General features: G+C 41.7%; 1 protein-coding gene and 1 long non-coding RNA gene across 2 annotated transcripts in view; one reads left to right on the top strand and one right to left on the bottom strand.

The window, feature by feature from the left end:
- LOC309497230 overlaps positions 1 to 18,252 on the top strand; it is a 179,960-nt gene that overhangs the window by 80,645 nt on the left and 81,063 nt on the right. The gene's annotated exons all lie outside the window — the stretch shown is intronic.
- Positions 3,942 to 6,628, bottom strand: LOC309497790 (uncharacterized protein). The gene is made up of 2 exons (XM_082168093.1): positions 6,542 to 6,628; positions 3,942 to 5,333 (listed from the first exon to the last, which is right to left on the bottom strand). The coding sequence occupies exon 2, from the start codon at positions 4,688 to 4,690 to the stop codon at positions 4,034 to 4,036; it is 657 nt and encodes a 218-aa protein (XP_082024219.1). The 5' UTR covers positions 4,691 to 5,333; positions 6,542 to 6,628; the 3' UTR covers positions 3,942 to 4,033.

The following is an 18,252-nucleotide window of genomic DNA, read 5'->3' as shown; positions in this document are numbered from 1 at the left end:
GAAATATCTGGTTATCTTGATATTAAATAAATATTTTACACAAACATGTAAATTCTGTCATTATTTACTCACCCTCATTTTGTTGCAAACCTTTCATTGATGGAAAACAAAAGGAGATGTTTAGCAGAATGCCTAAGCTGCTCTTCTACATTCACAAAGTAATGCAAATAGGGTTGTTGTAGACCAACAAAAAAAAGGCATAACATCATAAAGTGGTCCCTTGCTAAAACCATACTATTTTTTTGGACGTATTTTATTGGAAGCAATAAAATAGATGTTTTTAATATTTTATTTTATTCTAAAATTTAATTGATTCACTAAAATAAATTCAATTTAATGGCTCCTACCTGTTTAATTTTTTTTACACTACACAACATTTACATTATTAATCAGCATGTTCGGAGCAAACAATGTTATTATTGTATAATAATCATAATAATATAATGCATTATTTGTAGATAGCAAGTAAAGACAACTAAAACTTAGAAAGGACTAGTTAACTTTGTTTTCTGCTCATATGAGGGCTTTTTGGAGATCGGACCTCTTGTAACTTTAATTGAATACCCCTGTTCTAACGACTTATTCAAGATCCACATATTCTTATAACCCAAAACCTAACACCTAACCCTTATTTAACAGTCTACTACAGCCTACTAATACTCCAATGAGAGTTATTTGCCATGTAGTTGCAAAGTTACTTGTAGTTAGCAGAATGAAGTGGACCATAAAAATAAAGTGTATCCAAATCTTCTCTTACATGTCTTAAATCTCGCAGATTTGACATAAGTCCCACTTAAATTATGATGATGATGTGGAAGTTTAAATTCTATGGAAACAAATTTAATTTAAGAGCTGCAGCATGGCGGGGAAGGATTTCAGTGAATTTCTGGTCTGTTTGAGCTATTAGTACTATGGTATTTACTGTATATGTGGGACAACATCTTGTGATGGATTTTAATTAATCAACTTTAATTAATCAACTAACATTTGTTTTTCTTGCAGGAACAACATTCATATGCTTTTAATGTTTCCAAACTCTTTGGGGAAAACTTGTGACTTTGAGTATGTGTGTGTGTGTGTGTGTGTGTGTGTGTGTGTGTGTGTGTGTGTGTGTGTGTGTGTGTGTGTGTGTGTGTGTGTGTGTGTGTGTGTGTGTGTGTGTGTGTGTGTGTGTGTGTGTGTGTGTGTGTGTGTGTGTGTGTGTGTGTATAAATAACAGAAAGGGGAAGTGAAACTAGACAGATGATTAGTTCTCAAAACCTTGTGGTAAGTAATCACAAAATCAGAGTTTGCTTGTGCCAGTGACAGAGGAAAAAGGTTGGAGCTTTTGAACCAATTGAACCAATCATATTGAAGGTGACATGTTAGTCTTATTTGTTTTCTCGATTCTATAAAAACTGTTGTATCCATGTTTTCAGGTGGGATTCTCAATGGAATTTGTCTGAGATCCTCCGGCCTTGCTTCTTTGGAGAGATTCCCTGAGAACTGCTCGGGAAGATCCCCTGGCCATGATTAAAGCATTTAAAGGACATTTGCAGGTCTGTTTGTCGATTTATTCCTGCGCAGGAAGCTAGTTTAAGAAGGAAGCTAGTTTAGGGGAACAAGTTAGTTAGGTGCTATTATTGAATGGGGACGTCGATTTGTAGACGAGACCCAGATAGACTACACGTCGACAGTAGACGTTTGGGGACGTCGATTTGTAGACAAGACCCTGTGACGTCTCAGCCTAGGCTGTACGTACGTGTGTGTGTGTGGTTGGTGTGTATGTTTTTAGGTCACGTCTGGAGGGGGCGTGGCCGACACACCTGACACTTGTTGGATGCTGAATAAATGTGGTGGAGACTGCTCGGGAAGTTGGCTTTTGGGCGTTTGGTCTCTGGTCTGGAGTTAGTGGGTCTGCGCTTTTGCTGAGTGTCCTGCCCGACCCTGATTCATCTCTTTATTATGTTATGCTTATGTTTGTTTTTCTTGCGTTATAATAAACGTTTTGCTAAGAATTGACGCGTCTGGTCTCCTTTTTGTTGCAGCCTGAGAGCCGGCTGTAACAACCCAGATAGACTACACGTCGACAGTAGACGTTTGGGGACGTCGATTTGTAGACGAGACCCAGATAGTTAGGTTTAGGGAAAAATCTACCACAGTCTCTACGAAAAATTCCTATACCTTCTCCAGCGTTCCACTCCATAGTCGTTCTCCTTCGTCTCCGTGCATTTCCCTGTCACCGTGGTTTTCTTCTGGTCATCGACAACTGAGCTGACATCTCATCATCCCTCCTCACGCTGTTTCCTCCTGCTATCTACGTATGGTCATTCTCTTGCAATTTTAATAAACTGATTTTTACTGTTCTCCCGGTGTGCTCTGAGTCTATATCGTTACAGTATGGTGTTTTAATAAAAAAAATAGGGTAACACTTCACAATAAGGTTCATTAGTTAACTACATTAGTTAACATTAACTAATAATGAACTGCACTTATACAACATTTGTAAATCTTTGTTAATGTTGATTTCAATTTACTAAACTTTATTAAAATCTTGTTAACATTAGTTAATGCACTGTGAACTAACATGAACAAACAATGAACAGCTTTATTTTTATTAAGTAACATTAACAAAGATGAACAAAAACAGTAATAAATGTATTGCTCATTGTTAGTTCATGTTAGTTAATACATTAACTAATGTTTAATAAAGGAACCTTATTGTAAAGTGTTACCAAAAATAGTTTTTAGAGCTTGACAGCAACTAAGCATGATCTACTTCCTCATCCTCATTCGAACACTTGGCTTTTAGACTTCCTGGTTCCCAATCACTCACTGCTGCAGTCATCTACCGCCCTCCAAAAACTTGCCCATCATTTCTTTCTGATTTCACTGACTTCGTAACTCAGCTGTCCTCTATTTCTCCGTCCGTTCTCCTCATTGGTGACTTCAACATTCATATCGACTCTCCGGCAGCAAAATTCACATCTGACTTTTTGGACATTTTAAACTGCCTCAACCTCACCCAGCATGTCACTTCACCTACACATAATCATGGACATATCCTGGACCTGGTCTGTTCCACACCCTCCCTCACCATACATAACCTTTCATTGACCGACCTCACAATTTCTGATCATCTGGCCATCACCTTGGATATCATTACCTCCTCTCCTACCGTCAAACACAAAAGAACAATTACATTTCGAAACCTGAAATCCATTAGTCCCATCTCTCTCACCTCCTCCATATCCCATGCCATCTCTACTTCTTCGCTTCCCTCTGATCCGATTGTCTCTGATCTAGTCAACTTCTACAACCACACACTCTCCACCTGCCTCAACCAAATAGCCCCCCTTAAAACTGCTTCAGTCTCCTTCTCCACCTCTGCACCTTGGTACACCCCAGATCTTCACATTCTCAAACGACAAAAAAGACAACTTGAAAGGATCTATAAAAAATCTGGTCTCACTGTCCATGCTCAAGCTTACAAACACGCCATAACCACATACAATTCTGCTCTCAAAACTGCCCGGTCCAACTTCTACTCACAACTCATCCACTCAAATTCTTCCAACTCCCGCACCCTATTCTCCACATTTGCAAAACTGACCAAACCCAAGGACAATATAACCTCCACATTCACTACAGACAAATGCAATAACTTCCTGTCATCCTACCATACCAAAATCCATACCATACACTGTTCACTAGCATCCACTTCCTCCGCTTCTCCTCCTTCTGAATATCAACTCACTCCGCTCACACACCACAGCTTTTCCTCCTTCTCTCCTCTGTCTACCGTCGACACCTCCAAACTCCTCTCAACCATGAAATTCTCCAACTGCCAGCTCGACCCGATCCCTTCTCCCCTCTTCAAAACCTGTCAACAAATCCTCATCCCTCTCATCACCATCATCATCAACACTTCCCTTACGTCTGGATCTGTTCCATCCCGCTAAAACTTGCGTCCATCACACCCCTCCTGAAAAAACCTGGCCTCAACCCTGACAATCTGGACAACTTCAGACCCATCTCCAATCTCCCGTTACTTTCAAAAATTCTGGAACGCGCCGTCATCACACAACTCCACCAACATCTCCATTCCTCTCAACTCTTCGAAACATTTCAATCCGGATTCCGTCCACACCACAGCACAGAAACAGCACTTCTTAAAGTCACAAATGATCTGCTCATTGCTGCCGACTCTGGTTCCATATCCATCCTCCTTCTCCTCGACCTCTCCGCTGCATTTGACACAATAGACCATACTGTCCTCCTCCATCGTCTTAAATCTATTGGCATCTCTGGCACAGCACTTCTCTGGCTCACCTCCTACCTCTCTGACCGTCACCACTTTGTCTCTGTTAACAACTGCAACTCCCACACCTCCCCTGTCACCCATGGTGTCCCCCAAGGTTCCGTGCTCGGCCCCCTCCTCTTCACCATCTACATGCTTCCCCTCGGTCAGATCATCCGCCACCATGGACTCCATTTTCACTGCTACGCCGATGATACCCAACTCTACATGTCCACCAAATCCATCACCCCAGCTATCCTCTCCACCATCACCAATTGCATTTCCGACATTAAAACCTGGATGGACAATAACTTTCTTAAACTCAACAGCAATAAAACAGAACTCCTTATCACCGGCCCAAAATCTCTCCTCTCTTCTATTCAGAACTTTACTCTCCTTATCGACGGACATAATGTCACCCCCTCCCTCTCTGTCCGAAACCTTGGTATCATAATGGACTCCACCCTCTCATTCCGAACACACATCAACCATATCACTAAACTATCCTTCTTCCACCTCCGCAACATTGCCCGCTTTCGCCCCTCCCTTACCCTGTCAACAGCTGAAATCCTCATTCACGCATTTATAACTTCAAGACTTGACTACTGCAATAGCCTTCTCTACGGACTTCCTACCAATCAACTACAAAAACTGCAATATATCCAGAACTCAGCCGCCCGCCTCCTCACCCACACCCGGTACCGAGAACACATCACCCCTGTTCTCCAGCAGCTCCATTGGCTACCTGTTCACTATCGCATTCAATATAAGCTCCTCCTCCTCACCTACAAGTCCCTCCATAACTTGGCCCCGCCCTATCTCACTGAGCTCCTGGAACAGCACCAACCCACCCGCCACCTCCGCTCAGCTGGCACCAACCGCCTTACCCCGATCGTCCGCACTAACCGCCGGACCTTGGGGGACCGAGCCTTCGCTATCGCCGCCCCCACCCTCTGGAACTCACTCCCTACATCCATTAGAAACTCCGACTCACTACCAAACTTCAAATCAGTCCTCAAAACCCACCTGTTCAAACTAGCTTTTCCTTAACCCTCTACTGCATGCATTATTATGCAATCATGGAAAAAAATGTTACAGTGTTTTTTTATATATAAAATAGACTCAAATTAACATATTTATATTTTTTTTATATTTTTTTATTTTTTGGGGGGTACTTTTGGGTGCGTTGCCATATGGCAACATTGTGCGACAATGGAACAGCCTGATGTGTTTTCTCCCAAAAGACATGAAATTCATAGATGATAGAACATGCATGTGTTTATGCCTTTGCGTGTGCGTGCGTGCACATGTGCATGGGGACTGCACAGCGACTTGTGTCTGTGGTTATTTTTTGTTCAACATACAGATTTTGGAATGACAAAAACCTCAAATTCTTGATCTACTTTACACCTTTCCCAACATCAGCTCAACACTGTGCAAAGGACGACATGTAACCTGAATGTTGAACATACCGGAATAGATACCTGTCTCTTCATCCTCTGAGTCTACTAGGCCTAATTCTGCCTGCCTCTCATACTCCTCGTCACTGATCCCTAGCTCATCCTCACTTTCATGAGATGGTATAACCACTTGTACCCTGTACATTTCAGCCCTCCTCTCAGCCTTGCCATAGAACACTGGCGGCTTCATTTTCTAAACAAAATAAGCGTATATATATATATATATATATATATATATATATATATATATATATATATATATTTTACTTTACTTTATAAATATATACAAATATATATAAATATATGAGTAGAATACAACCATCCAACTATATCAGTGCATCCATACATTGTCATTCATACAAAGCTACTCTGCATTAGCATGGGCAAAATATTGTTCCATTACCGCACAATGTTGCCATATGGCAACATACCTATTTTATTGAAGAAAAAGGTAATAGTAGTATCAAAACAATGTGACAATGATTGAAAAAAGATTAGAACTTATCCCAGATGCTTGATGTAATTTTTAAATTCTGAAGAAATATGAAAAATTGAGGAAAATCTTCACATATTCACGAGCACTTCTTCAGCTACTGGAGTCATCAAAAGTGTGTGAAAAGAATGACAGTGCAAAAGGGTGTGTAGTGTCATGTGATGTCATCAAATCATATCATTTTTTACCACCAGGTTCTACCATGAATTTAAGACCAATCAGAGCTCATATTTATTTTCAAATTTCAAGAAATGCCCAAAGAAAGGGTATGTTGCCATATGGCAACACCGTGCAGTAGAGGGTTAAAACCCCTTTTTGTTTTGTTTGTTTTATTCCCCATGTGAAGCGTCTTTGAGTGTCCAGAAAAGCGCTATACAAGTGTGATGTATTATTATTATCATTACTTTCTTTGATAAAGAGAAGTTTGAACATTCTACTAAACTTCTGTTTCGCGACAGACAGAAAATTATCAATATCGATTCAACTGCACAGACACTGTCAGATGAGAACACAAATTGAGCTGAATTGTCCTGGATAATGACATTAACTTTGTAACATCAACACTTTTATTGCATTGAATTGAATCAACATTGAACTGAATTGAGCTGAATAATGACATTATTGCCTTCTGTATAAATACTTACAGCTAAATTGAAATAATTTCATAATTGATGAACTTTGCAACACTGACTGTTATTGAACTTAAGTGAATCAACACTGAACTGACTTGAGGTGAATGATGACACTATTGTCTTCTGTAGAGCTGCTTTACAGCTGACATTGAATGTTTCAAAATGTATTAATTTGGCAACACTAACACTGTTATGTTCCTGTTTATTACTATTAAGCTGCTTTGATGCCAAAAAAAAAAAAGAAGCTATATAAATAAATGCCTTGAATTGATACCAGTTTGGAGACGTTTAATGTTAGTTCAATGTCATTCTCTTAATATTCTAGTAATTAACTAGGACTAAAATTATGCTTTGTGTTTGAAAACTGAAAAAGTAACGGCTAGACTGCTGGATAAAGTTTTGGGTCAGTATTTCAGTGGATCAAACTTTGAGATTGAGCTCAGTTACTGAGTTACACTACAAATGCTATGCCCTAGAGCATAGCTGGAGAAACCTTCTAATAGGGCTTTGCCCCTGTAGTAGTTCTTCTGTAGCCTGACTACGTCAGACTTCCTACTTCCGCTAATTTCATTTCGCTCCTGTAGTCAGTCTGAGATAGCAGCCTATCTTTCAGTTTTCCACCGGCCTGAAAACAGCCGGGCCAATCAACGAACAGAGGGCGGGCTGAGAGCCGTGACGTAGACGCTGATTGTACCGTGGATGCGTAGATTTACTTCACATAATCTGCAAAAGTCATTCACAGCCATGTTCACTCCGGCATTTCGCTCGATGGTTTAGTTTTTGCATCATACTTGCGTTTACAGTGGAAGTTAGATGCGGCTGAGCATGCGCATAACACACGCCATAACCAAACGTTATGTGATTGGCTTACGGGTAACCAATGATTTTAAACTTCAGACAAGCGCCCCCCCGCGAGAGAGAAAACACTTCTCTATTATGCTATGCCAGACTCTGTATACGAAGCAAAGTGAAGTAGCAGAGTCTGGTATTACCAGGCTAGTTCTTCTGTGAGTAACTTAAAAAAAGTGTCTTGTTAAAAAATAAATAACCAGGGGAAAAAATGCCCTGAATCAACACAGTGTAAGTGCAGCTGAAGTTTGGGCCTATTTTTATAGTCAGTTGTAGATGCTAGGAATTGTTTCTTTAAAAGCATGTTAGCCTCATTCCCTAAAGAAGAAGAATCCGACTTGTTCCACTGCATTTCAAATCTCATATCTTTATAGTCCTTTGTGTCTCCTCAAATAAGGGCTATATGCGAAGGAGGCCCTGGAACACCCTTTGAATTAATGTTCAGTGTAGGGGAACCATCATTTCATTGTATGGAAAAATGGGAGAAAAAATTAGGCATTTGTTTGGAGGCAGTGCATTTTTTTTATATATATATATATTTTTATATGGTCTTTATGGCCCGTTCACACCAAGAACGTCTGCTGCTTTAAATGCTATCCTCAGAACATAGCACGATTATTAAAATGTTATAGTTATTGTTACAGTTATCGCCCTTGTTGTGAACGGACATTTTAGTGGTTTCCTTTCCAGCAAAGAGCTGTCTGAACGCTGTATCAAAATGGAGCACATGGCCATGTTTTCATTGACTCCACAGGGAAACGACTGTCTCAAATATTTTTATTTATCCTCATCTGTTGTCCCAAATACTTCTAGCATAGCCAGTTCACATTCATATCAATGAAATTTCAGGCATTGCAATGTAATGCAGTGCAGCGTAAATGCCTCTGGGTTAATGCGAATTAGCTCAAGAATATAGGGAATTTTGGCAATATTAATATTTATAACGCATGGTCATAATTCATAAATCGCATATGCATTTACTTTATCAATTATAGGAAATGCCTCGTTCTGTACTGTCTGATCATTACAGTTAAGAAGAAGCATTCCTGTTTACAAAACTCCAAGACAGTTTGTCTTCTGGCCACGAAGACAAAACCTCTTTGGGTTTATTAATAAAACTATTCAAAGTAGTTTTATAATATAGAGCCTGTAGCTTTATAGATCTTTTGTTTCATTGACTTTATAAAAAGTGGGTTTTCAAACACAGAGCCAGTTAAAAGTATAAATGGGTTTATTAATAAAATGGCACACACTAGAGATTATATAAACTACAAACATAAACGTACGTAAAAATGCAAACAAACGAATAAACATTTAACCGAACAAAAACATAAACATAGCGTGATCAGAATGAAAATGGAATGAAAGAAAGAAAGATATAGAGGGAAGATAGAGGGTAACTTAAATCACAGACCTAAGACCTAGACACCTGGAACAGCTTTTATAGAAATCAATATACTTGCGAGATGTGGTACTCTTTCAGTGTGATGCTGAAAAGGGGACGCGCGTGCGCGTGTCCGGCTGGTTTGCGTCTAGCTTCTTCTTCTGGGTCGTTTCGAAAAACGATGTAAAGGCTCACTTGAATTTAACGTTACCGGAAAAGTTCAGATTCGTCTCCCGGGATGGGAGAGGCTGGAAATCTTAGTTGCAAAGACCGGCGGTTACGACTCGAACATGGGTTCGTTCGATGGAGAAGGCCAGGGCCTCCTTCAGATGTTCCTTGGAGAAGCGCTGCGCCGGGGAGAAGAAGGTCCGAGGAGCGGAAGTTGAGTTGAGAGGAAGAGAGCGAAGAGAAGAGATTTTGGACTTTTATCAGTGTCCCAGGTGCCGTCCCCTCCTTCGTGTAGGACGAATCAGCTGTCGAGATTTTTCGAGCGGGAAGATTCCTTTGTCCGGTTAGACACGCCCACTCGAATGAGTCATGATTGACTTTAACTGGAGAGGATTTTCTCCAGACATATGAACTTATAATATGTAACGACAATGACTATGACATGCGGTCACATGCTGGTCAAATTAGTAAATCCTGATCTCCAAGTCTGCTTGAACGGTCAAAATTGCATCTTTGTGGCTCCCCCGAGGGACATTTGAGTCACATAAGGAAACCCTGTTTTCTTAGAATCCCCTCTAAAACCCCCATTTCAGCTCTGGACTCCCTGCGACTTCTACAACCTCACAGACTCGTGACATTCCAGAACACACACACACGTACACACACACACACACACACGAAAGCCACTAAAGTGCAACGTCATGTAGAAATATGGCTCTTGAATGTATACCTTCCGATATGGATGTGTGTGATTAGCTTTGCCTTATAATAGAGGTGTGTTTTGCTAGAGTAAAATCTTGAATTCTAAATGTTCATTGAAGGGAATTCCTCAGTCGTGTCTTGTTGTAACCCTAACTCAGACCATAAAACTTTACGACCCAAGCCTCAAAGGCATTCCAGAACAACACACACACACACACACACACACACACACACACACACACACTCTGGAACTTTGGAAACAGATACTCTTCCACATAACAAGCCACTAAATGTTTGATACGTATTCCTATGTTTCTCAAAGTGTCGTCATTTGCCATAACGGAAACACTGACAATTTTATTGTGTGTTTAATCAAGCTTTATTTGTGTGTAATGAGGCATATGAACGTAATGTCATGTGTGTCCAATATCTACCTGTAATTCTTGGTATCTGTCTGACCGCCTTGTTTTAATTCAACCAGTCCCGCACATAGTATTACAGTAAGATGTATTGTTCCAGGTGTACAATCTTAAGAAGAAATATGAATTCTTTCTCTCATAAGACATATGGTGAAAGAAGGCGTTTTCTTCTTCACACAAAGAGAATTTTCCCGCTTCAGAAAAGACAATCTGATTCGCTGTCGTTCCAAGAGGGGGCGTAACCAGATGTCTGATAAAACGGCAGAAGCCCCCTCATCTCTCTCTTCTCTCTCATCCTTCCGCTTCCAACTCATCCAACTTCTCTGGACCCTCCTCCCCGGCGCAGCGCTTCTCCAAGGAACATCTGAAGGAGGCCCTGGCCTTCTCCATCGAACGAACCCATGTTCCAGTCGTAGCTGCCGGTCTCTGCAACTAAGATTTCCAGCCTCTCCCATCCCGGGAGACGAATCTGAACTTTCTCGGTAACATCACATTCAGTGAGCCTTTCAAGCTTCCCGCGACACCGGAAGACGCAGCAGAAACAGGACACCATCCTCGCTTCTTGCATCAGCTTCAGCCTGACCAAAAAGAGCACTCGCAAGTATATTGATTCCTATAAAAGCTGTTCCAGGTGTCTAGGTCTTAGGTCTGTGGACTAAGTTACCCTCTATCTTCCCTCTATATCTTTCTTTCTTTCATTTCATGTTTTTGTGTTCGGTTAAATGTTTATTGGTTTGTTTGCATTTTTACGTACGTTTATGTTTGTAGTTTATATAATCTCTAGTGTGTGCCATTTTATTAATAAACCCATTTATACTTTTAATTGTCTCTGTGTTTGAAAACCCACCTTATAAAAGTCAATGAAACTTCAAGATCTAAGCTACAAGCTCGATATTGACTACCTTGAGTAGTTTTAATTCATAAACTCAGAAAGTTTGATATTCGCGGCCAGAAGATAAAACTTTCGTGGAGTTTAAAAGGGATACCCCTTCTTAACTGTAATGATCAGACAGTACAGAACAAGGTAATCTCGAAAATTGATAAAATAAATGTACATGCGACTTATGAATTATGACCATGCGTTATAAATATTAATATTCCCTATATTCTTGAGCTAATTCACATTTACCCAGAGGCATATTCGTTACATTATTATGGTGGAGAATCCAAAAGCAGTTTCAAACTTTGTTTGGTGGACAAATTCAGCTTCAGTTGAATGTGTATTATTGGTATTAATAATTGTAGGCTATACGCGCGTTTTGAATTGTGAGAAAAGTCGCCAAGGCGAACTCACCCAGCTGATCGCGGGCACAAAGCCAGCCCAGCTCTGCTAAAACTGCAGTCCATGACATTACATCTGTCTCTGTAAAGACGAAGCAAAACTCTTTGCAGTTGATACATGTAACATGATTTAAACCGACTAAATGAAGACGAAGGATCTCTTTTAGGACGAAGACGTAAATCTGATAGTTTTCAGTCGTAATAGGCCTTATGATATACAATACGTTAACGATAACTCCTGGTCAGAAATTGGCCTCGCGATCCAATTTCGTAAACCTACGCAAAAATCATAAAAGTGCTATTTTGATTAATGCTTATGGGAGATGAGCAGATGATAAGTCCTGCTCACAGCTGTTCTGATGCCTGGTGTGCTCACAGCTTAAGTAAATAGATGTTCAACGCCTGTTTGCTCACAGTTTCTAGTGATTAAAACACGAAGTTTTAATGCCTGTTGTTATGTAAACCGTTTTATATGTATAATATGTAATTGGAGGCCAGTTTTATGAATTAAGAAAACGGATGATAATCCCTGTTCTCCTTCTTTAAACCGTCTCATGTGTATAATATATAATGTGTAAATTGGAGACCAGTTTTATGAATTAAGAAAAGACGATAATCCCTGTTCTTATTCTAAAACCGTCTCAATGTGTAATGCATAATGTGTAATTCCTGTTAGTCACATGTTGTGAAACTCGCGTCAGTCTTCCGCATGCAACAGAAGCGCAAAACACCACGTGATTCCAAAAAAAAAAATCTGCTGAATTACGCCACTGACCGACACTAGAGGGCAGCCTCTAAGTCTGGGGCAGTTCTCAAATTACGCGCCCCCAACCGACGTCATCCTGCGTGAGCGTCGCCTCCCACTGACGTCAGCCTGCGCGAGCGCAACTACGCCATCTCGTGGCGTTCTAAGATAATACTTGCTTTCAATTTCTTTTTCTCTCTGCATTCATTTTTCTCTCTCAAATACTTAACTGCATTCAAGCTTAGCTTATGCTGATATTATTTGGAGTTAGACAATTCCTTTTTCTGTTTTCGACGGTCACACTTTAAGTTAAGTTCGAAAAAAAAAAAGGAAAACTTTTCGAATTAAAAACTTAGATTTGATTCACTCAGTTCATTGATAGGTCCGCCTAGGAAGAAGCACGCCACCGTGTGGCGATCTTGGGTCGACTTATCAATATCTGTTTAACCCCCAGTCTGCAATTGAAGTGTCTCCTTGCTCCCCTTTTCGTTTGATTATTTTTATGATCCATACTAATAACCTCAGTGTTATTGTAAGGATTATAGGAAGTCATTCTGAATTTCAGTTTTGATTATTTTTAGTATTGATACATCACTGTTATCATTCTAATTTTCTTTCCTTCCTTATTATTATTATTTTGGACCTCTCATTGCATGCTTATTTGAATTTTAATTTAAACAAGTTTGCATTTTTCAAATTGTGTCTATTCAACCAGGTGGACCACTGAGAGGAAACACGGCCCTCACCCTTGTGGCACAAACCCACTGCCGGGGCCTTTTCCTCTGCCTGCGTCTCAAACCTGTGTTGTTTATTCAAATTTTATTTCATTGATAATTATTTTTCTCTTCCCTCTTTCTCCAGTCTCTCCAAGGGGGGGGGGGGGGGGGGGGGGGGGTAGGTTATTCTGATAATTACAACCAATTATCGTAATTTCCTTTGTTGTATCATTATTTTAGTAAAGCCTTTGCCTCTGACTCCTGCATACCTATTTACTCAATTTGATGAAACCAGAAAGCCTTAATTTACTTTAAGTCTAACATTGTAATCCCTCATTGTGTATCTATTGGCAGGACTCAGTCAGTGCACTGTGGTGAATGAGACGTCATCACTGGTTGGTTTCCGGTGGGCGGGGATCATCTGTCCGACGTTACTGACACTGCACTCCTTCTGGTGTTGGGACCGTCGGAGGGTCTGACCGCGCCCGCTGGTTTCCACCTGGATGACCTCTATTCACCCCAGGTGAACTAAAATTTGATAGAACCCATCCACTTATTAGGAACCACAGAATACTAGCTATTCCTTCGGGTGTATTTTAAGTGCTTGGACTCACCTTTCTCTCTCTAAGACACACTTTCTTTCGAGGTCCTGTCCCGATAACCCACGCATCTCCTGGCCCGATCAGGAACTCTCGCAGTGTTAATAAGGCTTAGGCCTCTTTATTTTATTTTATTTTATCTTATTTGATTTATTTTCCTTAAATAACGCTCCCCGTGTTATTGTTTGTGACATTTCATTGCAGACCAATTCACTTCCTTGTGTTGTGTTTCCCTCTGATCTTCCCTACCTTCAACCTTGTCTCTTTCTCCACTCTGTTGTGATTTGTTTCTTTCATTTCACTTAGACACAGAACCTGAGAGAGACCCCAGGAAAAGCTGAATAATAGAGTGACGATCAAAGCGGGCGTCGCTAAAACGACCCCCAGGCTACCGCCTGTCCAAATTTCTATTGTGGGTTTCATCCATACCCACGAAATTGGCTCAGCTAACTGTCGGCATCAGTTAGCCCCGAAATTCTCATAAACGGCATAGCCCGTATGAGTATAGCTCATTTGACCCTAAAACAAACTTGCATTTTGTCTCTTTTTGTGTGTGCTGTGCTTCTCTCGCCAACAGTAAGCCGAGATGTCGAGCTCACCCTGTCCTGCAGTCCGCTGGGACGACCTTGAGGCATGGCTGAGGGACATAACAAAGACCGTGCTGCCCCAGGACCCACATCGCTCGAGCCAAGAGCAACGGGACACAGACCTGAGCCAGTTCGAGCCCCATGATCCAGCCCAGACATACAGCCACGAGCAGCTGTCCAAAATCTTCGGAAACCTCGCACTCAAACTCGTCGCCAGGGCCCGGGACAGCGAAAGGAGCAACGCCGACCTGCAGCAAAAGACAGCCGCACTACAGCTCCAGGCCACAGAAGCCCGGAAGGACCGAGCCCACACACAGAGTCGGCTAGACCAGCTAATCTTCCTGACCGAGGAAGAGGACGAGACGGACACAACGCTACAACAGGAAGTTGAAAGACTTCAAAATGCCCTGGACGATCTTCGTCGGCACACAGACCTTACCACAGAGAATCAACACCGTTCCAGGCCAGCAGGTGGCGGCACGACTGTGACGGTGCCCGTCCAAAGCGTCGGACCGACCGCTCGGAAAGATTCTGGAACCAGCATCACCCGCCGTCCAGAACTCCAAGCCCAGACCGTCGAACCTGTAACCACTCTCTCCAGAACACTGGTGAGGCAGAGTCTTCTTACATCACAGATGAAGACAGTGCAGCCACGTCTGACACAGACACAGAAAACGAACACTGACACCTACTGCTTCAAGGTCCTGACTGACCTGCAGTTGAGTAACCAAACCAATGTCTGCGCCACATACAGACAACACAATGACGCCACATGTGCCAAAAAGCCATGCATGGGACATCAAAGCATGTGGCATACCAACCTCAGCGAACCAAAAAGACTGTCCTAAACCAACTAAGGACCTCCATCGCTGGAATTTTTTTTTTCTCTCCTTCTCTCTCTCTCTCCCTATCGCCTCTAACAGGATGCAGGCCGCAGTGGTTCGCGAGAAAGCAGCCACACTCACCAGGTCTGGCATCCGGCATCGCACGGAGAGAGCAACCCTGAGTCCTGAACACCAAGGCAGGACTCGCACTCAACACAGTCCCTCCAAGCATGGGCAACCGCCCAGCCTGAACACCTCACCTGTGTCCATACCTGGACCGCAGCTGACGCTGCGCTGTGTACCTCCACAGCAACCGACCACGCCCTGACTCCCGTCTTGGCTTTCACCCTGTACCAGACCCTACCAAATGTGAGCAGCCACAGCAAAGCTCACAAAGCCGTGTCTGGTGGTTTCCTATGGAACCGCAAAAAGGGGGTCCCGATCCGGGGCTCGCCTAAACCTCACTTGACCTGAGTCCTCAGTCATCAGCCGCTTGCCATCGACCATTGCGCTAATTCGTTGTTCGATAAAGTCCTTCCGAGGTCTTTATCTAACAAAAAGGGGGATATGTAACGACAATGACTATGACATGCGGTCACATGCTGGTCAAATTAGTAAATCCTGATCTCCAAGTCTGCTTGAACGGTCAAAATTGCATCTTTGTGGCTCCCCCGAGGGACATTTGAGTCACATAAGGAAACCCTGTTTTCTTAGAATCCCCTCTAAAACCCCCATTTCAGCTCTGGACTCCCTGCGACTTCTACAACCTCACAGACTCGTGACATTCCAGAACACACACACACGTACACACACACACACACACACGAAAGCCACTAAAGTGCAACGTCATGTAGAAATATGGCTCTTGAATGTATACCTTCCGATATGGATGTGTGTGATTAGCTTTGCCTTATAATAGAGGTGTGTTTTGCTAGAGTAAAATCTTGAATTCTAAATGTTCATTGAAGGGAATTCCTCAGTCGTGTCTTGTTGTAACCCTAACTCAGACCATAAAACTTTACGACCCAAGCCTCAAAGGCATTCCAGAACAACACACACACACACACACACACACACACACACACACACACTCTGGAACTTTGGAAACAGATACTCTTCCACATAACAAGCCACTAAATGTTTGATACGTATTCCTATGTTTCTCAAAGTGTCGTCATTTGCCATAACGGAAACACTGACAATTTTATTGTGTGTTTAATCAAGCTTTATTTGTGTGTAATGAGGCATATGAACGTAATGTCATGTGTGTCCAATATCTACCTGTAATTCTTGGTATCTGTCTGACCGCCTTGTTTTAATTCAACCAGTCCCGCACATAGTATTACAGTAAGATGTATTGTTCCAGGTGTACAATCTTAAGAAGAAATATGAATTCTTTCTCTCATAAGACATATGGTGAAAGAAGGCGTTTTCTTCTTCACACAAAGAGAATTTTCCCGCTTCAGAAAAGACAATCTGATTCGCTGTCGTTCCAAGAGGGGGCGTAACCAGATGTCTGATAAAACGGCAGAAGCCCCCTCATCTCTCTCTTCTCTCTCATCCTTCCGCTTCCAACTCATCCAACTTCTCTGGACCCTCCTCCCCGGCGCAGCGCTTCTCCAAGGAACATCTGAAGGAGGCCCTGGCCTTCTCCATCGAACGAACCCATGTTCCAGTCGTAGCTGCCGGTCTCTGCAACTAAGATTTCCAGCCTCTCCCATCCCGGGAGACGAATCTGAACTTTCTCGGTAACATCACATTCAGTGAGCCTTTCAAGCTTCCCGCGACACCGGAAGACGCAGCAGAAACAGGACACCATCCTCGCTTCTTGCATCAGCTTCAGCCTGACCAAAAAGAGCACTCGCAAGTATATTGATTCCTATAAAAGCTGTTCCAGGTGTCTAGGTCTTAGGTCTGTGGACTAAGTTACCCTCTATCTTCCCTCTATATCTTTCTTTCTTTCATTTCATGTTTTTGTGTTCGGTTAAATGTTTATTGGTTTGTTTGCATTTTTACGTACGTTTATGTTTGTAGTTTATATAATCTCTAGTGTGTGCCATTTTATTAATAAACCCATTTATACTTTTAATTGTCTCTGTGTTTGAAAACCCACCTTATAAAAGTCAATGAAACTTCAAGATCTAAGCTACAAGCTCGATATTGACTACCTTGAGTAGTTTTAATTCATAAACTCAGAAAGTTTGATATTCGCGGCCAGAAGATAAAACTTTCGTGGAGTTTAAAAGGGATACCCCTTCTTAACTGTAATGATCAGACAGTACAGAACAAGGTAATCTCGAAAATTGATAAAATAAATGTACATGCGACTTATGAATTATGACCATGCGTTATAAATATTAATATTCCCTATATTCTTGAGCTAATTCACATTTACCCAGAGGCATATTCGTTACAAAAACAATGCGCATCACTGAATTCTGTTATTGGAATTCAACTCCGTTAGCTGGAGAGGATTACAGAGATATCAAAAATAGAATCTAGGCGTTGTAGCCATGCAACGATACATTATTATGCATTTGTATAGGCAATAGCAGTTCTATTAAGGTCACAAATAGGACATATGCTTTCCTACGGGTTACACACACCTCTTAACACACAAATTTATATATTTAGTACCTTTAGGAGTGACTTTATGGGTAAAAGTCCTTTTCTGTAAGGGGGTTTCTGTTTCACAGTCCAGAGTGTGTTTGTATGTGTGTGTGTGTTGGAATGTTGCGACCCTGTTATCTCATGCATAGGGCTGGATAGCTCTGTGGTCAAATTTTATGACCTGCCAATGAGCTCGGGTTACGGGATGCGATTCTACTGGGAGAACATTCTTCAAAAATACATTTCAGATCCAAACACTCGAAGATCATAACTGTATGATCAACACAAGATTAATCACACATACATACAGGAAATTCAGATACCAGTCTGAGTTACACACATTTTAAGTTAAACACAAAAGGATGTTGGTGTGTGTGTGTGTGTGTGTGTGTGTGTGTACGTGTGTGTGTGTTCTGGAATGTCACGAGTCTGTGAGGTTGTAAAAGTCACAGGGAGTCCAGAGCTGAAATGGGGGTTTTAGAGGGGATTCTAAGAAAACAGGGT

This window comes from Leuciscus leuciscus (assembly GCF_965113295.1).
Source record: "Leuciscus leuciscus genome assembly, chromosome: 4".
Lineage (NCBI taxonomy): Eukaryota > Metazoa > Chordata > Actinopteri > Cypriniformes > Leuciscidae > Leuciscus > Leuciscus leuciscus.
The sequence above is the reverse complement of the archived record's forward strand: the minus strand, read 5'-3'. Positions and strand labels throughout refer to the sequence as shown.